Source organism: Bison bison, unplaced genomic scaffold (assembly GCF_000754665.1).
Source record: "Bison bison bison isolate TAMUID 2011002044 unplaced genomic scaffold, Bison_UMD1.0 scf7180017864458, whole genome shotgun sequence".
In the NCBI taxonomy this organism is placed as follows: Eukaryota; Metazoa; Chordata; class Mammalia; order Artiodactyla; family Bovidae; genus Bison; species Bison bison.
In genome coordinates, this window is record NW_011495020.1 from 7,711,783 (window position 1) to 7,737,632 (window position 25,850).

At 41.8% G+C, this 25,850-nt stretch overlaps 1 protein-coding gene across 1 annotated transcript in view; it reads left to right on the forward strand.

Annotated features, from left to right (window-relative positions):
• Positions 1-1,507: 1,507 nt before the first annotated feature.
• SCFD2 (sec1 family domain containing 2) overlaps positions 1,508-25,850 on the forward strand; it is a 398,307-nt gene continuing 373,964 nt past the window's right edge. The window contains exons 1-2 of the mRNA XM_010859708.1: positions 1,508-2,468; positions 16,050-16,218. Of these exons, the coding sequence (XP_010858010.1) occupies positions 1,631-2,468; positions 16,050-16,218 (1,007 nt within the window). The 5' untranslated portion in view covers positions 1,508-1,630. The remainder of the gene's footprint in view (positions 2,469-16,049; positions 16,219-25,850) is intronic.

A 25,850-nucleotide genomic window follows, 5' to 3' on the forward strand; every position in this document is an offset into this window, starting at 1 on the left:
TATGCCGTTACTCTCTCTATTGTTTCTATTTCTTTTCTTGTAATGATTGTATATTGAAATTAAGTTAAATATTAACTCTTAAATTAAAAATTGTTTATTTTGTGTTTAATAAGTGGTTTCTTTTGTTAATGAATCCTTTGCACCTAAAACGAAAGTAAAACTTTTGCCAAAACAGTGTGAGTCCTTTTACTTCAGGTTATTTTGAAGGCAAGGCTGTGGATCACTTCTATCTAAATCTTCAGTGCCCAACACAATGTATGGAATATTGTACACATGCATTACAAAGTTGGTTGAGTATATTATCTATTATACTGATACGAATTCAACAAACATTTATTTAACATTTATTTAATACCTGTTATTTTCTAGTGCTGGGGAAGCCAAGCTTCTAGTGCCCCATCTAGTAGAACAGATACGTTAAGGAAAACAAGTATGTTAAAACTTACTCCATGATATGGCAAGTATTTAGCAGAGGTATATATTTTTCATGGATTATGTAATATATCTTATTAACTACTGTTTTGGAGCTTAGCTCAGTGATCACAATAAGTGCTTAATAAATAGTGATTGAACAAACTGAACCTATGATGCAATCTGGGGCTTAATCTTGTTGACTTCATTGTGTAGGTATTTAATGTTCTAAGCTAGGAGTGGCTGGAGAGAAATTGAAAATTTGTGAAGGTTTTTGGTGCCATTATAATGCGTTGGCTGGATCTGTAGGCAGTTGGGCTAGGAGAGGTTTTAAGCAGAAAAATGGCTGAACAAACTTAGTTTACTAGGAAGAAAAGTGAATCAAAGGGTGAAGAGGTGGAAAACTGGAAAACGATAGGAGAGGGGTGGTCACTGCTATTGTCCAGTTGAGTGACGACAGTGGATTAAGGCAGTGAGAACAAAGATGGATGCGGAGAAAGGACTGGATTCTCGAATTTTGAAGCAGGTCAAGATTTAGTGCCAATGAGAGGAGGGAAGGAAGATAGAGAAAGTGAAAGCAAAACTGGTACGTGTATTACAGGTTTGTGACCAATAATGTATGGGACAGTAATCTATAAACAACAAAACCTCACAGTAGTTTGAGTGAACTCCGGGAGTTGGTGATGGACAGGGAGGCCTGGCGTGCTGCAATTCATGGGGTCGCAGAGTCGGACACGACTGAGCGACTGAACTGAACTGAACTGGCCGCTCTTAATTTGGGAAAAGTGGCTGTACATTTAAAGACATGTGTTCAGATCCGTGAAAAACATCATATTTCAAATTAGATTTTATCACTCCTCAGATTTCTCAAGGAGTAGCGAAGGATAATCTGAGCAGAGAGGGAGAGGAGGACAAAATTCCTTAGGTATTTCTTCAGCTCCTTCCCACTTCCACGAACACACCGTGGCTTCCTGGCGGCTCGGAGCCCCGCCCATTTCGTCTGAGCCCTAAACAATTCTTCCGCGACGGATTTCCTCACTAGCCAATCATGCTGATCATGCTCCGGAGCGTCATTACCCTGCGCCACACTGGACAAGTCAGAGGCCGCCCCACGTGTACTGTGTTGACTGTCAATATCTCTTGGAGCCCAGTTCCCGGAAGCTGTGAGTTCTGCGAGAAATTCCTGCACTCGGTGCCCCGAGTCTGCGAATTCCCAACAATGAACACTCCAGGCGTGCTGTCTTTTACCCAGCAAGCCTGGGAGCAGGTGCTGGCCAAAGCGAAACGGGCCGTGGTCTACCTGGACGCCGCCTGCGCCGAGAGCCTGCACTGGGGCTGCGGGTCCTCGAGGCTGCTGGAGGCGGTGGGGAGCCCTGCGTGTTACCTGCGCGAGTTCGAGCCTGCCGCAGTTGGTGGCGGAGTCGAGCAGCCCAAGGCAGTGTTTGTGTTGAGCTCCCTGCTGAAAGGCCGGATCGTGGAGACCCTGCGGGACATCATCTGCCGAAGTCACTTCCAGTACTGTGTGGTGGTCACGGCGGTGAACCACGCAGTGCATCTTACGGCTAATCATGTGCCGGTGGCGGCAGCAGCCGAGTTGGAAGGGCAGCAGCCAGTGTTCGAGCAACTGGAGGAGAAGCTGTGTGAGTGGATGGGCAACATGAACTACACAGCTGAGGTGCTGCATATACCATTGTTACTCGCCCCTGTAGCTCCCCACCTTGCCCTGACTCCAGCTTTTGCTTCCCTTTTCCCACTGTTACCCCAGGATGTGCATATCCTCAACAGTGCCCGACCTGACAGGAGGAGGCTGGGAAGCCTGGCTGAGGTGGATGCCACTGCCCTAACCCCTGAGCTGCTGCTGCAGATTAGGTGCCTGGTGTCAGGGCTCAGTTCCCTGTGTGAGCATTTAGGGGTACGAGAGGAGTGCTTTGCTGTAGGTGCCCTCAGTCGGATCATCGCTGCAGATCTGGCCAATTTTGCTCCTGCCAAGAACAGGAGGAAGACTGCCACAGGCAGGGCATCAGTGGTCTTTGTGGACAGAACGCTGGATCTCACAGGTAAGTTGGCAGTTGTTGTGGGGGGCTTCATAACTACTCTCCAAAGTGATTCAACCTATAATTAATATACCTCTTTCTATGTGTCAGCCACTTCCCCGGTGGCTCAGACGGTAAAGAATCCGCCTGCAGTACTGGAGACGCAAGAGATGTGGTTTGACCCCTGAGTTGGGAAGATCCCCTGGAAAAGGAAATGGCTACCCACTCCAATATTCTTGTCTGGAGAATCCCTGGAGAGGAGCCTGGCAGGCTACAGTCCATGGGGTCCCAAAGAGTTAGAAATGACTGAGGGACTGACATTTTGACTATGTGTCAGGTTAAGGAGACAAAGAAGAACTAAATAGACACAGTCCCTGATCTCACAGTTTATGGTCTACAGGGGGTTATCCCATGCTATGCTAAGTCACTTCAGTCGTGTCCGACTCTGTGTGACCCCATAGACGGCAGCCACCAGGCTCCCCCGTCCCTGGGATTCTCCAAGCAAGAACACTGGAGTGGGTTGCCATTTCCTTCTCCAATGCATGGAAGTGAAAAGTGAAAGCAAAGTCGCTCAGTCGTGTCCAACTCTTAGCGACCCCATGGACTGCAGCCTACCAGGCTCCTCCATCCATGGGATTTTCCAGGCAAACAAGTAGCAATTAAAATCAACTTATTAAATGCTGTAATGGATAAATACATCCTTAAGGTGTACTATCCTGTTAAACAAAAACAACTGCATCTAGCTCAAATATTGAAAAACTGGACTTATGCTGACATGGAGGAGAACTGTCCACCTGGGAACCTTTGGAAATGTGCAGATATGAGTATTCACAGCAATCCTTCATAAGAAGGATTTAAGTTGTTGGAGAACTGTTAACAGATGACCAAATTGAGGGAAGCTGTACAACAAAACACGAAAATAACTGAAATACTACAGACAGTTGACTTTCAAGTTTGAAAGGGGCATTGTTCAAAGGGAGCAAATAGAAAAGTTTCTCTGGGTAGATTCAAGGCAACAAACAGGTAAAAAGAGAAAGAAAAATCAATCTACTTTGTCCAGGGCTTATGAGGATCCGTGAAAGTATTAGTTTCAATAGCGTGCTGAGAGAAATATACAATGTGATGATAGAGCAATGAGAGTGAACCTCCAGAAAGTTTCTTCAGATATTTCCCAAGTACATTTAAAATGATAAGGACTCTGTTTCCTTCCTGAAGAGTTCATTTGAAAAGCACCAGGTGGGGCTCAGCCAGGTGGTGTCCATGCATCAAGGAAAGCACTCCCAGGCCCGGGTAAGGGAGCTCAAGTTAGGTGAGATCTCCTGGGTGGGAGAGGTCACCTGCCTGGGGTAGCAGGTGACAGGAGCAATGCCCTGGTGGGAGAGGGGGTCAAGGGAAGCCAGAATGAGTGGCATAACAGTGTCCTTGGGGCCCAGCATATTTACCTCTCTAATGGGGCATAGAACCAAGTTTGAAACCTATCGACTTTGGCATACTGTAGCCAAGAAAGTTTCACTGATCTACATCCCATTTTTAAATTATGACAGTGCTCTCCTTCAGAAGGGGTCAAATTATTGCTGGCTAATAGAGGGTAAATTTTGGAGGAGAGATTTTCAGTTCAGTTCAGTCGCTCCATTGTGTCCGACTTTTTGTGACCCCATGAATTGCAGCACGCCAGGCCTCCCTGTCCATCACCAACTCCCAGAGTTCACTCAGACTCAAGTCCATCGTGTCAGTCATGCCATCCAGCCATCTCATCCTCTGTCGTCCCCTTCTCCTCCTGCCCCTCAATCCCTCCCAGCATCAGAGTCTTTTCCAATGAGTCAACTCTTCTCATGAGGTGGCCAAAGTACTGGAGTTTCAGCTGTAGCATCATTCCTTCCAAAGAACACCCAGGACTGATCTCCTTTAGAATGGACTGGTTGGATCTCCTTGCAGTCCAAGGGACTCTCAAGAGTCTTCTCCAACACCACAGTTCAAAAGCATCAATTCTTCGGTGCTCAGCTTTCTTCACAGTCCAACTCTCACATCCATACATGACCACTGGAAAAACCATCGCCTTGACTAGACGGACCTTTGTTGGCAAAGTAATGTCTCGGCTTTTGAATATGCTATCTAGGTTGGTCATAACTTTTCTTCCAAGGAGTAAGCGTCTTTTAATTTCATGGCTGCAGTCACCATCTGCAGTGATTTTGGAGCCCCCCAAAATAAAGTCCGACACTGTTTCCACTGTTTCCCCATCTATTTCCCATGAAGCTTGGATAGAGGGTAGATTTTGGAGGAGAGATTCTAATTTGAACAAATTTGTTACTGTAGTCCTAATAACTTATAAATTAAAGTCTTCTTAATGGACGTGTTTGTGGTAATCATCCAAACTGTCTTCCAAATAATCAGTTTATTCATTCATTTATGTCAAAAATGTTTCAAGATAGTGTTGCAATTTCGTACTGATAATTCTTAGGACTGATTTTCAGCTGGTATACAGTTGTATCGTCAAAATTGTTTTTTAAAGACTGAAATATGTCTGTGCATGTGTTCAGTCACTTCAGTCTTTGCGAATCCATAGACTGTAGCCCTCCAGGCCCTTCTGTCCATAAGATTCTCCAGGCAAGAATACTGAAGTGGGTTGCTGTGCCCTCCTCCAGGGAATCTTCTCAGACCAGGAATTGAACCCACATCTCTTGCCTCTCCTGCAGTGGCAGGTGGATTCTTTACCACTGAACCACCTGGGAAACCCAAATATGTTTGTACTAACATACAAAATATAAGTAAAGAGAATGTAAGTAAAGAGAAATTCTCTACTTGGTGAGACCACAACTCACCTAATACTGTTGCTTGGTAGAGACAAGTGATAGGGCCTAAGAAAGTGGAGGTGCTGAGGGTACTGAGGCTGCAGAAGGAATTCATGCTGGTAGTGATGATTGTAGAGAAGCAACACATGTCCTTTGCTCTACAGTGGCCCAAAACTGGCTGGGGTGGTAAGGTAAGTGGAGTTGGTAGCATTACTTTTGGCCCAGGTGCTTTCCAACCTTGATCTAGGCTCTGACATCCAGGAACACACCCGATCACCATGCTTAGTTTTTTTTTTTTTTTAATTGATCTGTCCTGGCTACAGCAAGCATAGGGAACTGGGGAGCTCATGACTTGTTACTAAGAATTTCTTGTGAACTTCCCTATCTGTCCAGTTGCTGGGATTCTGAGTTCCTAGTGCAGGGTTTGATCTCTGGTCAGGGAAGTGGATCCCACATGCCACCTGGGGCAGCCAAATAAGTAAATAATAAATATTACAAAAAAAAGAATTTGTTGTGACAAGAATTTTGATGTAGTTTCTTACATCAAATTGCAGCTTAGATTGGGGCATTGTTTAGCTAAGGATAGCTGCAGCATGTAGAAGATTGCACCAACAATTTCTAAAAATCAAAAGGTAACTGGAAATCATCAGAATGATTTGAATCTGATATGAATTTCAATTTAAATTACATATGACAGCGGTTTTCATATAGTGACCAAAAGAAAATCCATTTTCAGTTGTTGGTTTAAATGTTAATTTATATACATAGTGTATTAAAATGTTATTTGTTGTTGAATATTTTGGGTGCTATTCTTGACACTTTACCATTAGAAGATACATATGCGTATGTATATATTCTTCTTAGATATAAAATTGATGCTACCCAAAATAACACAAGTAACCTCCAATAGTTCATAAATAATCCACAGTGTTAATGTCATGCTTACAAATATAGAGAAGCTTCTCATCTTTTTGTCATCATCTTTGCTGAAAGTAATGTCACTTTGTCTAGTAGTTCGTTTTTTTTTTTTCAGTAAACGTTTATTGAGTGCCTGCTATGTGCCAGCTTTTGTTCAGGCCTAGGGGAGCACTGGTGAACAAGATAGACACATTCCTTGATCCCCTGAAGCAGTCCATAAGCTCTCGGGGCTGAAAAATAGAGTAAATTTGTTGCAATTGTTTGAGAAGTTATTGTAATTGTTTGAGAAGGCCCCCAGTGTCTGTTGCTATGATTTTGGTATACCTTTACCACATCTAGACCACACAGAAGCTTGTCTGCAGTATTCTTCAGACATCTTTGCATAGGGGATTTCAAGACAAACTTCTATGGACCATTCTGGCTTCTGATTTTGTTTCAAGGTACAATTAAAAAGGTAGACATAATTTATGAATATCAGAGAGATTTGAGTCTGTTTTTTTTTTTTTTTCCTACTATTTTCTGGCTCTTCAGATGGGCTAGAGTGCTTTGTTGATTATTTACAGGTTCAAGATCAAAAGATAAGAGGGAGTAGTAACTCTGGGAATTAAATTTCCTTTCTTGGTTCAATTCTTTTGAATTTTAGTTTCATGTAAACTTTTAAATTAAATCCATCCAGTTAAAGATTAACTCCCAATCCAGTGGTGGTTTAGTCACTAAGTCGTGTCCAACTCTTGTGATTCCATGGACTGTAGCCTGCCAGTGGGTGGTTCTTAATCCTTGGATTAGGATTTATTAGTTCATTCAAGATGTGGTTGTATATTGTTTTATTAAGGTCTTAAAATTTGAGACTATTCATAATTGCCAACCTTTGGGATCATACTACTTTTCTGAGCACTGTACATATATGTTTTTATTCAGTTGCTAAGTTGTGTCCGACTCTTTGGGACCCCATGGACTGCAGCATGCCAGGCTTCCCTGTCCTTCCCATTCCTCAGACTTTGCTCAAACTCATGTCCGTTGAGTCAGTGATGCCATCCAACCATCTCATCCTTGCTGTACAAGGGATAAATTCATTTAATTTTTATGACAATTCTTCTATAATTATCCCCGTTTTACAGATGAGGAAACAGAGACATGGAAGAGTTAAGGAACTCATCCAAGATCATACAGCTAGTAAGTGGAAAAGTTGGGGTTTGAACCTTGGCAACTTGCCCCAGAGCCTGTGCTCATAATCTGTCTCACATGAAAGGTTATTCTTGTCCTGGATAGGAGAGACGATGTTGATGTGGTCTCTAGAAGCTAGCAGCCTCAGAGACTCAGCACAGTTGTTGGACTCTGGTGCTGCCTTAGTGTTCAGAAAAGTTACTTATTCTTTCCCCCCACATCTGGTTTTCCACAAAATGCCAAATAACCAACCAATATCTTTATGTTGGAGAGGGAAATGGCAACCCACTCCAGTATTCTTGCCTGGAGAATACCATGAACAGAGGAGCCTGGCAGGCTACAGTCCATGGAATCACAAGAGTTGGACACGACTTAGTGACTAAACCACCACCACCATCTTTTTTTTTAGGGTTCAGAGGATATTGTTTAAAATTAGCATAGGTAATGAGAACAATTGAGAAGCCATGTAAGGCTCCGACTAGGTTGTGAGTGTCAGATCTAGACCGGTATAATAAATTCAAGGCTTAGCTTAGTGACTTACCTGCTGTTTGGTTCTAATTGAGCTTTTTGAGGGATTTTTCATTTGTAAACAGGGAAAATTATGACCGTAAAGTGCTGTTGGAAAAATATAAAATCATCCATCCATTTACTTATTTAATATATAACTAATACAGTAGATAAGAGATTAAAAAGGGATAGTGTTTCTATTTTAGGTAGCATAGCTAGGGAAGACCTCTCTCAGGATGTGACTTTTGAGCAGAGAATGACAGGAGAGGGGAAATAAGATGTATGACAGCCTTGGTATAGACTTGGTATACACTTGAGTGTAAGACTCAGGTACAGAACACGAAAGACCACGCTATCAAATACGTAACACCCAGGGAATGGCAAGTGCAAAGGACCTGAGGTGGGAAGATGCTGACGTGTTTGAGGAGTCCAGTGTGGCTTCCTTCAGCTTGCCCTGCAAGCAAGGAGGGCAGTGAGGTGAGATGAAATTGGAGAGATAGGCAGAAGGAAAGCATTGTAGGGCAAACTAGAGACTTAGAGTAAAAACCTGAATATGACAGGAAAGTTGGAGGGTTTTGAGCTGTGATGTGACATGCTCACATTTACATTACACAGGATCACATATGTAAGGAGCGAGGGGATTGAGGCAGATCCTCAATATTACACTCTCTAGCGTGTGTAATAGGCATACGTGGCAGTCATAGTGGCCTTAGCTCTGCCCTTCCTAGTCATAAGTCTTCGGGCGAGTTTCAACTTATAGGTCTCAGTTTCTTGATCTGTGAATTGAGAATAACAGGGTAAAATAAGTTAACAGGTCCAGCTCCTAGAATAGTGTCTGGTGCATGATGGGGAAAATGTTAGTTATTACCATTATTAATTAATGACATGCCTTTAAAATGATTTAATGTCTTTGAAATGTATGTTTTCTCCTTTAATGTAAGACTAAGACTGTAAGTATAAGAATAATTTGCCATACATATAACCCAGAAGAATTCTACTACCTAACCTATTATCTGCCACTAAAGTAAATGAATGTTAAATAATTGATGCTTTTGAATTATGGTGCTGGAGAAGACTCTTAAGAGTTCCTTGGACAGCAAGGAGATCAAACTAGTCAATCCTAAAGGAAATGAACCCTGAATATTCATTGGAAAGACTGATGCTGAAGCTCTAGTACCTTGGCCACCTGATGTGAAGAGCCAACTTATTGGAAAAGACCAGGATGCTGGGAAAGATTGAGGGCAAGAGGAGAAGGGGGTGACAGAGGATGAGATGGTTGAATGGCATTATTAACTCAGTGGATGAGTTTGAGCAAGGTCTGGGAGATGGTGAAGGACAGGGAAGCCTGGCATGCTGCCGTCCATGGGATTGTAAATAGTCGACCACGACTGAGTGACTGAAAAACAACAACAAAGTAAATGAGAGTTGGTTAGAATTAGCCATTTGTCAGGAACTATATTCTATGCTATTTTGGGTGTTGCTGCTAAGTCGCTTCAGTTGTGTCGGACTCTGTGTGACCCCGTAGACGGCAGACCACGAGGCTGCCCCATCGCTGGGATTCTCCAGGCAAGAACACTGGAGTGGGTTGCCATTTCCTTCTCCAATGCATGAAAGTGAAAAGTCAAAGTGAAGTCGCTCAGTCGTGTCTGACTGTTAGCGACCCCATGGACTGCGGCCCACCAGGCTCCTCCATCCATGGGATTTTCCAGGCAAGAGTGCTGGAGTGGGGTGCCATTGCCTTCTCCGATTTTGGGTGTTAGTATATAATATTTTAAGGATGTAAATAATACTTTGGTTCTGTAAAAACAGCTATTAGCTACTGAACCTTAAGAAAAATTAAGTATCTTGACTTCTCATGTTGAAGAGTTTCTAGAGTAGTTTCCAGATTTGATGAGAGTTTTTGTTTTAATTTGCTGAGAGTGTAAGGAATTGAGGCTTGCTAAAGTCCCCTGTGCTTGCATAGGGAGGAGGAGTATCAGCTAGACTGTAGGCACTAAAGAAGTTAAGAAAGAAAGGCACATAGACAACTTGTTTGTGCCATGTGTCTAAGAATGGCAAATGACAGATGAGAATAACTTAGGGGCAAGACTCCGAATTTGGGCATTGAGTTCAAAGAAAAGTTATTGTGCTGATGAGGAGAAGTTTTTAAATTATTGAGAAGGTTACTAGTGGAAAGTGAAATTCATGATGCTGTAGGGTAATCTAGTATCTCCATTCCAGGGTTAAAGATAGGATTCACTTAGAGACTTTCGACTCTCCTGTGGGTCTCAGGGCCACTAATCGTCACTAGGCATTCATTCAGCAAGTATTTAATGAGTAAGTTATAGTCTGAGTGCTGGGGAGACAACCATAAACCATAGAAAACATAAATAAGATATGGTTCCTTCCAGCCCTGATAAGTGAATATTTTTCTGGTGGAATAATAACTCTTTTCTTTAACAGCAGAAGTCCCCTTAAAAGCACTCATACTGGTTCTGTTGTGAGTCACTTTTATGGCTCCCTTTTTTTTTTTTTTTAAATAGAGTGTGGTTATCTGCCTCCTGTGTTTGAGTTCTTTCTCTGTAATTTACAGCATATATAATTTCGAGCAAGTGACTTAAACTGAATTCTCTGCTGTGTCATTGAGCATAATAATACCTGTGTATTAGAGTTGTTTTAATAATTAAGTGGATAATAAATGTATAGTACGGGAGTTAACATCTGGTACATCATCAGGTCTCAGTCAGCTCAATTCAGTCACTCAGTCGTGTCCGACTCTCTGAACCCCATGAACCATAGCATGCCAGGCCTCCCTATCCATCACCAACTGCTGGAGTCCACCCAAACCTATGTCCATTGAGTCAGTGATGCCATCCAACCATCTCATCCTCTGTTGTCCCCTTCTCCTCCTGCCTTCAATCTTTCCCAGAATCAGGGTCTTTTCTAATGAGTCAGCTCTTCTCATCTGGTGGCCAAAGTACTGGAGTTTCAGCTTCAACATCAGTCCTTCCAATGAACACCCAGGACTGATCTCCTTTAGGATGGACTGATTGGATCTCCTTGCAGTCCAAGGGACTCTCGAGAGTCTTCTCCAACACAACAGTTCAAAAGCATCAGTTCTTTTTTTTTTTTTTCATGAAAATTATGTCAAGACTGGGATTCCCAGTCTTCCCCAGAATGTGCATCTTAGATTTATATCATGATATTATCTTTTTTCCCTTCCCTACTTTTTCTACCACCTAACTCATTTTTGGCTCTGGATTCAGTGAATTTCTACCCTGTAGACTCCTCAAAACTCTTTGATCCTTCCTTGGCTGGTCTCTGGATAAGCATCAGTTCTTCACTGCTCAGCTTTCTTTATAGTACAACTCCCACATCCATACATGACTACTGGAAAAACCATGGCCTTGACTAGACGGACATTTGTTGACAAAGTAATGTCTCTGCTTTTTCATATGCTGTCCAGGTTGGTCATAACTTTCCTTCCAAGGAGTAAGTGTCTTTTAATTTCATGGCTGCAATCACCACCCGCAGTAATTTTGGAGCCCCCAAAAATAAAGTCAGCCACTGTTTCCACTGTTTCCCCATCTATTTGCCATGAAGTGATGGGACCAGATGCCATGATCTTCGTTTTCTGAATGTTGAGCTTTAAGCCAACTTTTTCACTTTCTTCTTTCACTTTCATCAAGAGGGTCTTTAGTTTTTCACTTTCTGCCATAAGGGTGGTGTCATCAGCATATCTGAGGTTATTGATATTTCTCCCGGCAATCTTGATTCCAACTTGTGCTTCCTCCAGCCCAGCATTTCTCATGTACTTTGCATATAAGTTAGATAAGCAGGGTGACAATATACAGCCTTGACATACTCCTTTTCCTATTTGGAACCAGTCTGTTGTTCCATGTCCAGTTCTAACTATTGCTTCTTGACCTGCATACAGGTTTCTCAAGAGGCAGGTTAGGTGGTCTGGTATTCCCATCTCCTTCAGAATTTTTCACAGTTTATTGTGATCCACATAGTCAAAGGCTTTGGCATAGTCAATAAAGCAGAAATAAATGTTTTTCTAGAACTTTCTTGCTTTTTCGATGATCCAGCAGATGTTGGCAATTTGATCTCTGGTTCCTCTGCCTTTTCTAAAACCAGCTTGAACATCTGGAAGTTCATGGTTCACGTATTGCTGAAGCCTGGCTTGGAGAATTTTGAGCTTTACTAAGTGTGTGAGATGAGTGTAATTGTGTGGTAGTTTGAGGAACTCAAAAGCCTCTTGATGAAAGTGAAAGTGGAGAGTGAAAAAGTTGGCATAAAGCTTAACATTCAGAAAATGAAGATCATGGCATCCGGTCCCACCACTTCATGGGAAATAGATGGGAAAACAGTGGAAACAGTGTCAGACTTTATTTTTCTGGGCTCCAAAATCACTGCAGATGGTGACTGCAGCCATGAAATTAAAAGACGCTTACTCCTTGGAAGGAAAGTTAGATAGCATATTCAAAAGCAGAGACATTACTTTGCCAACAAAGGTCCATCTAGTGGACCTTTTCCAGTGGTCATGTATGGATGTGAGAGTTGGACTGTGAAGAAGGCTGAGTGCCGAAGAATTGATGCTTTTGAACTGTGGTGTTGGAGAAGACTCTTGAGAGTCCCTTGGACTGCAAGGAGATCCAACCAGTCCATTCTGAAAGAGATCAGCCCTGGGATTTCTTTGGAAGGAATGATGCTAAAGCTGAAACTCCATACTTTGGCCACCTCATGCGAAGAGTTGACTCATTGAAAAAGACTCTGATGCTGGGACGGATTGGGGGCAGGAGGAGAAGGAAAGGACAGAGGATGAGATGGCTGGATGGCATCACTGACTCGATGGACGTGAGTCTGAGTGAACTCTGGGAGTTGGTGATGGACAGGGAGGCCTGGCCTGCTGCGATTTATGGGGTCGCAAAGAGTCGGACATGACTGAGTGACTGATCTGATCTGATCTGATCTGATCTTGAGCATTCTTTGGCATTGCCTTTCTTTGGGATTGGAATGAAAACTGACCTTTTCCAGTCCTGTGGCCACTGCTGAGTTTTCCAAATTTGCTGGCATATTGAGTGCAGCACTTTCACAGCATCATCTTTCAGGATTTGAAATAGCTCAACTGGAATTCCATCACCTCCACTAGACTTGTTCATAGTGATGCTTCCTAAGGCCTACTTGACTTCACATTCCAGGATGTCTGGCTCTAGGTGAGTGTGAGTGATCACACCATCATGATTATCTGGGTCATGTAGATCTTTTTTGTACAGTTCCTCTGTGTATTCTTGCTACCTCTTCTTAATATCTTCTGCTTCTGTTAAGTCCATACCATTTCTGTCCTTTATTGAACCCATTTTTGCATTAAATGTTCCCTTGGTATCTCTAATTTTCTTGAAGAGATCTCTAGTCTTTCTCTTCTATTGTTTTCCTTTATTTCTTTGCATTGCTTGCTGAGGAAGGCTTTCTCATCTCTTCTTGCTATTCTTTGGAACTCTGCATTCAAATGGGTATATCTTTCCTTTTCTCCTTTGCTTTTCACTTCTCTTTTGTTCACAGCTATTTGTAAGGCCTCCTCAGACAGCCATTTTGCTTTTTTGCATTTCTTTTTCTTGGCAATAGTCTTGATTCCTGTCTCCTGTACAATGTAATGAACCTCCGTCCATAGTTCACCAGGCACTCTGTCTATCAGATCTGGTCCCTTAAATCTATTTCTCACTTCCATTGTATAGTCATAAGGGATTTGATTTAGATCATACCTGGATGGTCTAGTGGTTTTCCCCACTTTCTTCAGTTTAAGTCTGAATTTGGCAATAAGGGGTTCATGATCCAAGCCACAGTCAGCTCCTGGTCTTTTTGCTGACTGTATAGAGCTTCTCCGTCTTTGCCTGCAAAGAATATAATCAATCTGATTTCAGTGTTGACCATCTGGTGATGTCCATGTGTAGAGTCTTCTCTTGTGTTGTTGGAAGAGGGTGTTTGCAAGGACCAGTGTGTTCTCTTGGGAGAATTCTGTTAGCCTTTCCCCTGCTTCATTCTGTGCTCCAAGGCCAAATTTTCCTGTTACTCCAGATGTTTCTTGACTTCCTACTTTTGCATTCCAGTCCCCTATAACGAAAAGGACATCTTTTGGGGGTGTTTATTCTAGAAGGTCTTGTAGGTCTTCATAGAACCGTTCAACTTCAGCTTCTTCAGCGTTACTGGTCGGGGCATAGACTTGGATTACCGTGATATTAAATGATTTGCCTTTGAAATGAACAGAGATCATTCTGTCATTTTTGAGATTGCATCCAGGTACTGCATTTCGGACTCTTTTGTTGACTATGGTGGCTACTCCATTTCTCCTCAGGGACTCTTGCCCACAGTAGTAGACATAATGGTCATCTGAGTTAAATTCACCCATTCCACTCCATTTTATTTTGCTGATTCCTGGAATGTCAATGTTCACTCTTTCCATATCCTGTTTGACCACTTCCATCTCCTGTTTGACCAGGTCTCAATAAATATTAGCTATTCTGATGAAGATGATGAAGGTGGTGATAGTGATTCCTTGCATTTCTGGTGTAGTCTTTTCTACCTAGTTCTTCTACCCAATTAATATGACATGGCAAATACAATAAAGAGATATAGATAGAAAGACATTAGGAAATCAAGTGTTAATTGATTTGAAGTGAGTGAGATCAAAACAAGCTGATTTGGCCAGTCACATCCATTGTTGCCACTCTAATGGCAGAAAGTGAAGAGAAACCAAAGAGCTTCTTGATGAGGGTGAAAGAAGAGAATGAAAAAGCTTCCTTAAAACTCAACATTCAAAAAAATAAGATCATGGCATCCGGTCTCATCATTTTATGGCAAACAGAAAGATTGGGAGATTGGGAAAGATTGGAAGCAGTGGCAAATTTTATTTTCTAAGGCTCCAAAATCACTGCAGGTGTTGACTGCAGCCATGAAATTAAAAGATGCTTGCTCCTTGAAAGAAAAGCTATGACAAAGTTAGCATTTCAAAAAGCAGTGACATCACTTTGCTGACACAGGTCCATATAGTAAAAGCTATGGTTTTTCCAGTAGTCGTGTACACAAGTGAGAGTTGGCCCATAAAGAAAGCTGATTGCCGAAGAATTGATACTTTTGAACTGTGGTGCTGGAAAAGACTCTTGAGAGTTCCTTGGGCTGTAAGGAGATCAAAGCAGTCAATCCTAAAGGAAAGCATCCCTGAATATTCATTGGAAGAACTGATGCTGAAGCTGAAACTCCAGTACTTTGGCCACCTGATGCAAATAGCCATCTCATTGGAAAGACCCTGATGCTGGGAAGGGTTGAATGCAAAAGGAGAAGGAAGCAACAGAGGATGAGATGGTTGGATGGCATCACTGACACAATGGATATGAGTTTGAGCAAACTCCAGGAGATAGTAAAGGACAGGGAAGTCTGTTGTGCTGCAGTCCACGGGGTCACAAGAGTTGGGCATGTCAGCGACTGAACAACAACAGCAGCTGGTTGTTGAAATGGTATCTTTCAAGCATTGATAACTTTTGGAAAGATAACTTGGCCTTATGGAAAAGCATTAAGCTTTGTAATTGGTCTTGATTTTAATTTGAGCTTGTTAATTCATTTGTTATTAAAGGAGTTAATATATGTAAAGCACCTAGAGCAATGCCTGGTAAATAGAAAATGCTCTATAAATCCTTCTATCAGTACAAATTTTTCTATTCATTCATTTGTTATTTTCTTCATCTAACAAATAATTAGTAAACCTACTAGCTGCCAAGTTGCCTTTATGTAGAGAATGGACTAGGTAAACTGCGATTATGAAGATAAGCTACTAGAAAGGGGAGATCTGCTATTCTTGGTCAGGTCACCAAGCCCTTCTAAGTCTTAAAGTCTTCATGAGTAATATTAAGAAAATCTTTTTGGCTCGAAAGTTTCAAGATAGTGTCATCTTATGAAACCATCTACCTGACCTACCAAATGTTGACTGTTTGTTTATTCACTAAATACCTGTTGATGCCTTCCATGTGTAGGCACTATGCCAAGTCCTGGAAATATGGCAGTAACCAGAGCAGACATAGTGCCTGCCCTCAGGGACAATTAAGTCCAACACACAAGACATACATTGTCTAGGTAATTGTGAACCTGGTTAGTGTTACCAACGGCAAAATGTTAGGATTGTGTTACTGATTTCTGTAACAGCTTCTTTTTCCTCCTATTTTGCGAGTTCATATTTTCTTGTCTGTTTAAATAGGGGCTGTAGGACATCATGGAGATAACTTGGTGGAGAAGATCCTTGCAGTGCTTCCCCAGCTTCCAGGCCACACCAATGATGTGATGGTTAACATGGTGGAGCTCACTGCACTCCAAGATGAGGAGGAAAATCAGAATGTGGTTGTACCTGGCTGTCTTGCACAATCCAAGTAAGATGTATGGTTTTTTCCCTCTTTTCCTTTTCTTTCTCTTCTGGAGTGTTCCTGTAGAAAGGAAACAATGAAGAGTTCAGTTGAGTTTAGTTCAGTTGCTCAGTCGTGTCCGACTCTTTGGGACCCCATGAATTGCAGCATGCCAGGCCTCCCTGTCCATCACCAACTCCCGGAGATCACTCAGACTCATGTCCATCGAGTCAGTGATGCCATCCAGCCATCTCATCCTCTGTTGTCCCCTTCTCCTCCTGCCCCCAATCCCTCCCAGCATCAGAGTCTTTTCCAATGAGTCAGCTCTTCGCATGAGGTGGCCAAAGTACTGGAGTTTCAGCTTTAGCATCATTCCTTCCAAAGAAATCCCAGGGCTGATCTCCTTCAGAATGGATTGGTTAGTCTGGTTGAAAAATTTATAGTGGATAACATTTAGAAAAAATAATTTTTCTAAACTTTGAAATAATCATGTTTGTTAAACAATGTAAGCCAAGAAGTAAAGAATTTTGAAAAGGTGTTATTTACATGTAATAAAAGTTTGTTCCCAGGGTCAGCTAAATGAGTCAATTTATACATCTCCATTCCTCAGACAGTTTCACATGGAGTTGAGGCTAGGCTTACTCAACTTCTCTTTCCTAGCTGACTCTTCCACATGACGAAAATACTGCCCACAAAGCTCTGAAACAGTGCCATCTTATTATGTAAATAATATACTCTTGGGCATCAGTGGGAAAAGTTTTTATTTCTGTGTATACTTTTGCACATGGTTAGAGAAATCAGAGAAAGAAGGTGGGGTACTTTGTATTATGCAGAGTTCCCCCCCAAAAAAAAAAATCACTCCAGAAACATGACAATGAAAAGAAACAGGAATTACCTTTCCTACTTCTTCCTTCATCAGCAGTTTTTATGAGAAAAAATATATATTTCAAGAGAAAAAGTGTTTGAGTAGCTATTTCCCTCACCTCCCAAGTTTTAAAGTTTTAAACAAAGCAGGACCTTTCAGCTGTATAGTTTCCAATGTTAATAGTAATAGATGTGTTTGGAATTTCCTGTCATAGTTGGGATTAATCTTCAGCTCCTGAGATTTTCAGCTTTTTTGTAGACAGTTAATAACATTTATGGGATGCCTAGTGTGTATGGGCAAGTGTATGAAGAAAACAGAACGTTCGGTCCCTGTCTTTTTGTGTGCTCTTACACACAATAAAAACAACGGCTTGTGCTTGGCAGCATATATGCTGAAATGTCGGCCTGATGGCTTGAAGCTATACAAACTCAGAAGTAATTATTATTGGAAATATTTTTAGCTTCTCAGAGGGCAATTTAAAACTTTATTATTAAGGGCTTACTTTGAGCATTACTCTGGACTAAGTAATATGGAGGACATAAAGTAATATGAAATGTCATTCTTGCCTTCAAGGAACACTTTCTTGTTGGGTAGCCATGATTTACACACAGATACAATTAAAAAATAATAGAATGATACAGAATTAAGACTCATGTGTCTGCTATAGATTATGACTCCTATAAGTGAAGTATCAAGTTAATGTGGCCTTTGTAGATCAGTGTGGGCATTGTGGAAGTGGTGATGCTTACTTTAGTTATGTCTTGAAGAATTCAGAAAAGGAGAGAGGGCCAGCATGAAGATGGGTATGGAAATAAGGACAGTCAGGGCCTAATGTGATGGGTTGTGAGAAATAAAGACAGTCACAGGACCATCACTGGACCATCACTGCATCAGCTTAATTAGCATTTTTCAGGACTTACTATTATACATGCCAGGCATTGGGGAAGTCATTTAAGTTTCACAATGACCCAATGAGGTAGATGTTTTTATTCTGTATAAGGAAACTAAGACAAAGAGACGTTAAGTAACTAGTAGGACATAGGATTAGAATTTGAGCCCAGAATATTTGACTTCGAGGCACTGTGTTAATTTATGTACTATGTATGCAGGGGCCAGAGAAAATCTAGCCTCATGAATAGCTATAAATAAACAATGAGAGAGAAAAACACAAAGCTATTTCATGATTTAATTTGGGGAAGCCTATGTGTTCAACATAATGGTTACATGAACAACAGGAATCAGTTTTGACTAATTTCAGCAAAAAGGGAATTTATTAAAGGGGATTGGAAAGCTAACAGAATCAAAGGAAGAATGGTTAATCAGATTTTGGAATGGATTAGTACAGCTCCTGAAGCAGAAACTCCAATACTTTGGCCACCTGATGCGAAGAACTGACTCATTGAAACAGACCTGGAAAAGATTGAAGGCAGGAGGAGAAGGAAACAACAGAGGATGAGATGGTTGGATGGCATCACCGACTTGATGGACATGAGTTTGAACAAGCTCCAGGAGTTGGTGATGGACAGGAAGGCCTGGTATGCTGCAGTCCATGGGGGTCACAAAGAGTTGGACATGACAGGGACTGAACTGAACTGAACTCAAGAGCCAAGAGCTCTTGAGCCAAGAGCTGGGACCAAGAGCTCAGGAAAAGCTCTTCCAGTCATTGACACAAGAGAGACTGAATTTCAACTGTTTTCTGTCTTGAGTCATTCTACCTAAGATTCAGATTCCAGGGGAAAAAGTAAGATTGGCCTAACTCGGGGCCAGTAGGGGTTGGGAGCAGTTTATGCTGACTGAGATTTGTGCCAGGATCATATGGCATGGCAGAGGGATAGTTCTTCAAAGGAAAACTGGAATGTTTATCAAAAGGAGGGAGAGAGATCCTGAGCATATGTCTTTTCCACTCCTGGTCTGTGTTTTTAATGGGTGCCTTTTCCTCTCTTTAGACTATGAGTGAGTATTGCATAGAATATCAGTTTTCAGTGCCACTCAAGTATCAGAGTGCAGTCATAAATATCCAAGGCAGTGGTGAATTCTAGAAAGATCTAAAGAAAACTTTAAGGAGAGCAAGTTTGGTGACATAGTGAGACCAGAAGGCAGGTCGCAGATGATAAAGAGAAAAATAGAACTATTGTAGATTTACAGAAAATTTGAACAGATAAAACAGAGCATTCCCATAAAAAAATAGTGAGAAAATTATAACCAAATAAAAATATAAAACAATAATTAGGAGAGAATATGGTATTTTCTTTATAGTTGCTTTGAAGACTGAAGGAATCGTGCTGATTAATTTCTTTGTAAAGAGATATTGAAATCAATTACAGCCAACCTAGTGTCTACTGTACTTCCATCAGAATAATGACAGTCACTACTATCTCCAGTGCCACCCCCAAGAAAGTTCTTAGTGAAATGAGTGTGAGGATTAAAAAGTCAGTACTAAAAGGCAAAACAGATGGCTGTTTGGCGATAAATAATGTGACTGCAGTGGAATAATCTTTTAAAACCAAGTCTCTCACTAGGATATAAACCTTAACAGGCAAACTTGATTGCTAAAATAATTTTTATAAAAGGTTTTTTATAATTACAGCAATTAAAATTATGACCTATGCAGATGAAAATTTGATAACTTAGATGCATTATAACATGGCCTTCCAGTTCCTGTCCACTGGTCACTGGGTTATGTGGAATATATTGTTCAAGAAAGAGGCAGGATCTTTTCTGTTCTCATGTTTACCTTTGGTTGAAGTGGGTTTCTATCCTCTGCCCCAGCTCCAGTCTCCTAACCTACTACTCTTTCAGTTCCTGAAGAACGCTTTCCCTCATGCCCTACCTGCGTTGACTGTGTCTGTTCTTGGTGCCCCTGCCTTGGTTCAGCCCCACACCCCCAGTGCAGCTGGTTGCACTCTGTCCAGTGCCCACTTTTCCTCCCATAGCACCACGTGTGCCTGCCTCATCTTTCTTTCTCTCCTCCTTCCTCGCTTCTTACAGCTACGCTTGCTTCCTTTCTCTTCCTCCAGTAGGGCACTCACTTTCCTGCCACGGGACTTTCCTCTTGATTTTCCTAGATCATTCTGCCTGTAGATATAAACCTGCCCTGATTTCCTGTCTTCCTTCCTTCTCAGACCTTCATATTTCCTTTCTCTCTCTAGCTAGTTTTCCTCCTCAGCCCAGATAACTTTCTAATGAACTTGCTGATGTTGTGTATTTTTCTGTCCCTTTCCTAGAGACCTACAGAGTGAACTACTAGAGAGTCCTATGAAAGGAGGGATATTTGTCTGTTTTCTTTGCAGCTATACCCCCTACCTGTAAAAGGCAATGGCACCCCACTCCAGTACTCTTGCCTGGAAAATCCCATGGATGGAGGAGCCTGGAAGGCTGCAGTCCATGGGGTTGCTGAGGGTCGGGCATGACTGAGTGACTTCACTTTCACTTTTCACTTTCATGCATTGGAGAAGGAAATGGCAACCCACTCCAGTGTTCTTGCCTGGAGAATTCCCAGGGACAGTGGAGCCCGGTGGGCTGCTGTCTATGGGGTCGCACAGAGTCGGACACGACTGAAGCGACTTAGCAGTAGCAGCAGCAGCAGACCCCCTACCTAGAACAATACCTGGCACTCAAGAGATTGCTTTTGTTTTTTTGTTTTGTTTTGTTTGTTGACTGGTTTTTTGGTTTATTTGTTTTTGGCCATGCTGTGCAGCTTGGGGAATCTTAGTTCCCTGACCAGGGAGTGAACATGAGCCCTCAGGAGTGGAAGCATGGAGTCCTAACTACTGGACTGCCAGGGAATTCTCATCAAGAGAGTTTGTTTAATGGTGATGGTGCTGCTAGGGTAAGATCTGTGAGACAGAGAAGCTGAAGACTAAGATAGAGAGGTGACGTCAATCCAGAGCATAGGAGAGGTTAGTATGGGGATGTCAAGATTCTAGTCATTTATTTGGCTACATTGAGTCCTAGTTGTGGTGCATGGGCATAGTTGCCCCCTAGCTTGTGGGGTTCTCAGTTCCCTAACCAGGGATCCAACCCACATCTTCTGCATTGCAAGGTGGACTCCTAACCACTGTACTGCTAGGAAAGTCCCTAGACTCTAATTATTGAATATTTAAAACAGTCACATCGTGTTAGCTAAATATAGCAAAATTGGCCCAGAAATTCTGCTTTTAAGACCTTATTTCTTAGATGTATTTTGTACACATGTAGAATGATATATTACATTAATTTGTCATAGCAGCATTTTTAATAATAAGACTGGAAATAATTTTCATATCTTATCAGTTCAGTAGATTGTGGTATATTCATACTATAAAATAATATATAGCTATTGAAATAGGATGAAGATTGAATAATCCATTTATATATTAATAAGCAATGAGCTCAACGACATACTTCAAATGAAATTAGCAAGGTATGGTACATCCATTTGTTAGAAAGGGGGAGATATGTATTCACATTTGCTTGTGATACATTAAATATGCCTGGAAAGTGCACAAGGAACTGATGATATTGGCTGCCTTTGTAGAGGGGTACTAGATGGCCAGAGCTTGCTGAGAAGTTGGTGAAATGAATGAAGGTGGAGGATGGTAGAAGATGTCTTATTACATATATTATATACTTGTGTGTTTTGTATTTTCAATCATGTGAATGAATCTTCCTGTTAAAAACATAGAAATTACTCAACATCACTCATTATTAGAGAAATGCAAATCAAAAGTACAATGAAGTATCACCTCACACCAGCCAGAGTGGCCATCATCAAAAAAATCTGCAAACAGTAAATGCTAGAGAGAATATGGAGAAAAGGGACCCATCTTCCACTATTGATGGGAATGTAAGTTGGTACAGTCCCTTATGGATATTCCTTTAAAAACTATGAATAAAACTACCATATGACCCAGCAATCTTACTACTGGGTATAAGTAAGTAAGTGTTAGTCGCTCACTCATGCCCAACTGTTTTTGACCCCATGGACTGCAGCCCACCAGGCTCCTCTGTCCATGAGATTTTCCAGGCAAGGATACTGGAGTAGATTGCCATTTCCTTCTCCAGGGGATGTTCCCAACCCAGGGATTGAACCCGGGTCTTCTGCACTGGAGGAAGATTCTTTACCGTCTGACCTACTACTGAGTATATACACTGAGAAAACCATAATTGAAAAAGACACATGTACCCTGTGTTCATTGTAGCAGTATTTGCAATAGCCAGGAAATGGAAGCAACCTAGGCGTCCATTGAGAGACGAACGGATAAAGAAGATGTAGTACATATATACAATGGAATATTACTCAGCCATAAAGAGAAACAAATTTGAGTAGTTCTAGTGAGGTGAGTGAACCTAGAACCTGTTATACAGAGTGAAGTAAGTCAAAAAGAGAAAAATATCGTATATTAATGCATATATATGGAATCTAGGGGCTTCCCTGGTAGCTCAGCTGGTAAAGAATTGGCCTGCAGTGTGGGAGACTTGGGTTTGATCCCTGGGTTGGGAAGATAACATGGAGAAGGGCATGGCAACCCACTCCAGTATTCATGGTGAATCCCCATGGACAGAGGAGCCGGGCAGGCTGTAGTCCATGGGGCCACAAAGAGTCAGACAGGACTGAGTGACTAAGCATAACACATGGAATCTAGAAAAATGGTACTGATGAACGTTTTTGCAGGGCAGGAATAGAGATGCAGACATAGAGGCATAGAGTATAGACTTGTGGACCAGTGGGAGAAGGAGAGGGTGGGACGAATTGAGAGAGTAGCGTTGAAACATACACATTACCATATGTAAAATAGATAGCTAAAGGGAAGTTGCTGTTTAACACAGGGAGCCAACCTGGTGCTCTGTGACAACCTAGAGAGTTGGGCTGGGGTGGGATATGGGAGGGAGGTCAGAGAGGGAGGGGACATACGTATACTTACGGCTGATTCATGTCCTTGTGTGGCAGAAACCAGCACAACGTTGTAAAGCCATTATCCTCCAATTGAAAATAAATTTAGAAAACAAATTAGATTTAAATAAAAACACTACTCCCTTATTAAGCTAGCTTAAGGTAGGATTCTGTGCTCTTAGGAAGGAAAACTGCTGTCTCTCACTTTGGAACCTCTGCAGAGCTTCTTGTCTTCCATTCCCAATGAACCATACTTTTCTTTTAATATTTCTATCAAAATGCCAAAACATTATACCCCAGTAATTTGTGCATGTCCATTTCCCCTGTGCCGTGCTCAGTTGCTTCAGTCCTGTCCAGCTCTTTGCACTATTGACTGTAGCCCTCCAGGCTCCTCTGTCCATGGGATTCTCCAGGCAAGAATGCTGGAGTGGGTTGCTGTGCCCTCCTCCAGGGGATCTTCCTGACCCAAGAATCGAAACCATATCTCTGGTGTCTTCTGCATTGCAGGCAGGTTCTTTACCCACTGAGGCACCTGGGAAGCCCCGTCCATTTCCCCTACTATACTGTAAATTCCTTAAAAGTAGTAGTGCACCAGGCACTTCAAAAGTGCTAATAAATCGCATAAAGAAAGAATGAATAAATTTTATTAGATTTGAGGCCAAGTATAAAAATGATGACATAAATCCCTGAAGAGCCTTAACTGTTTCATTTTAGCACTTAGGTCATTATCTAACATTGATATGTTTTAATTTCTTCTGTAAGTTCCTGTAGAGTAGGCATTTTCTATATACTTTTCACCAAATGCACCTATTGTCAGGTCAGTGAGAAGGAAGGATGGTAACAATGAGTGCCTAAATTTTTTCAAACGTTGTACTCAATATTTAAAATGTATTATTTCATTTAACTCTGAAAACAACTGTTTGTTGTTGTTGTTCAGTCGCTCAGTCATGTCTGACTCTTTGTGACCCCATGGACTGCAGGATGCCAGGCTTCCCTGTCTTCATCTCCTGGAGCTTGCTCAAACTCACAGCCATTAAGTCGGTGATGCCATCCAACTATCTCCTCCTCTGTCACCCCCTTCTCCTTCTGCCTTCAGTCTTTGCCAGCATCAGGGTCTTTTCTAATGAGTTGGCTCTTTGCATCAGGTGGCCAAAGTATTAGAGCTTCAGCTTCAGCGTCAGTTCTTCCAATGAATATTCAGGCTTGATTTCCTTTAGGTTTGATTGATTTGATCTCCTTGCAGTCCGAGGGCCTCTCAAGAGTCCTCTCCAACACCACAGTTCAAGTTAAGAGAAAGAGACTGAGTAACTTGCCTTAAGCCAAACTTCCCCTAATTGATTGAATCAGGTCATTGAAAATATCTTTTTGATGTTTCTTTAAAAAAATTGAGAAATAATTGGCATACAGCATTATTTTAGTTTTAGGTGTAGACCATAATGATTTGACATTTGATTGTATTAGCAAATCATCACCACAACAAATCTAATAGACATTCATCACCAGATTTTTTTCTTGTGATAAGAATTTTAAAAGTTTACTCTCTTAGGTGACTTTCAAATATGCAGTACAGTATTATTAACTGTGGTAACCAGGCTGCACATTACATCTGCAGGACTTATTGACTTTATAACTGTAAGTTTGCACCTTTTGACTCTATTTACCCATTCTGGTACCTTGCCGTCTGCCTTTGGCAACCACCAATCTGTTCTCTTGGAGACGGCAATGGCAACCCACCCCATGGACGGAGGAGCCTGGTAGGCTGCAGTCCATGGGGTCACTAGGAGTTGGACACAACTGAGCAGCTTCACTTTCACTTTTCACTTTCATGCATTGGAGAAGGAAATGGCAACCCACTCCAGTGTTCTTGCCTGGAGAATCCCAGGGACAGGGGAGCCTGGTGGGCTGCCGTCTATGGGGTCGAAAGAGTCGGACACGACTGAAGCGACTTAGCAGCAATCTGTCTCTGTATCAATGAGCTTTGTTTAAAAAAATAATTATTTTTTAATTCCAAGGCACATTTATTTTCTACTATACCATACCAACCTCTGATACATGCTTAGTTAATGAATGTATAAATAGACCAATGAATTCAGAAATTATGGGTACTCTGGTTTATTATAGTTTTAAATAAATTAAGACCAGGGTACTGTGCCCAAAGGTCTTTTTAAAATTACATACTTAGTTAATTTGTTTATTAATTATTTATTTTTGGCTGCGTGGAGTCTTTGTTGCTGCAAGTGGGTTTTCTGTAGATGTGGCGAGCAGTAGCTACTTTCTGCTTGCTGTACTTGAGCTTCTCATTGCAGTGGCTTCTTCTTGTTGTGGAGCTCAGGCTTACTTGCCTCATTACATGTGGAATCTTCCCAAACCAGGGGTTTAACCCGTGTCCCCTGCATTGGCAGGAGGATTCTTAACAACTGAACTACCAGGGACGTCTGCAAATCGATATCTTAAGTCCAATTTTCTTGTTAGTTTTTATGTTGAAGGTGGGATTTTTTTTTCTTAGACTATAGAACAATGGAATAATAGAGTAGATCTTACAGTGAGAGACAAATTCAACAGTGGTTTCACCCTAACCACTGATGAGCTAATTTTTTGTTCAGTTCAGTTCAGTTGCTCAGTCATGTCCAGCTCTTTGTGACCCCATGAATTGCAGCACACCAGGCCTCCCTGTCCATCACCAGCTCCCGGAGTTCACTCAGACTCACATCCATCGAGTCAGTGATGCCATCCAGCCATCTCATCCTCTGTCGTCCCCTTCTCCTCCTGCCCCAATCCCTCCCAGCATGAGTCTTTTCCAATGAGTCAACTCTTTGCATGAGGTGGCCAAAGTATGGAGTTTCAGCTTCAGCATCATTCCCTCCAAAGAAATCCCAGGGCTGGTCTCCTTCAGAATGGACTGGTTGGATCTCCTTGCAGTCC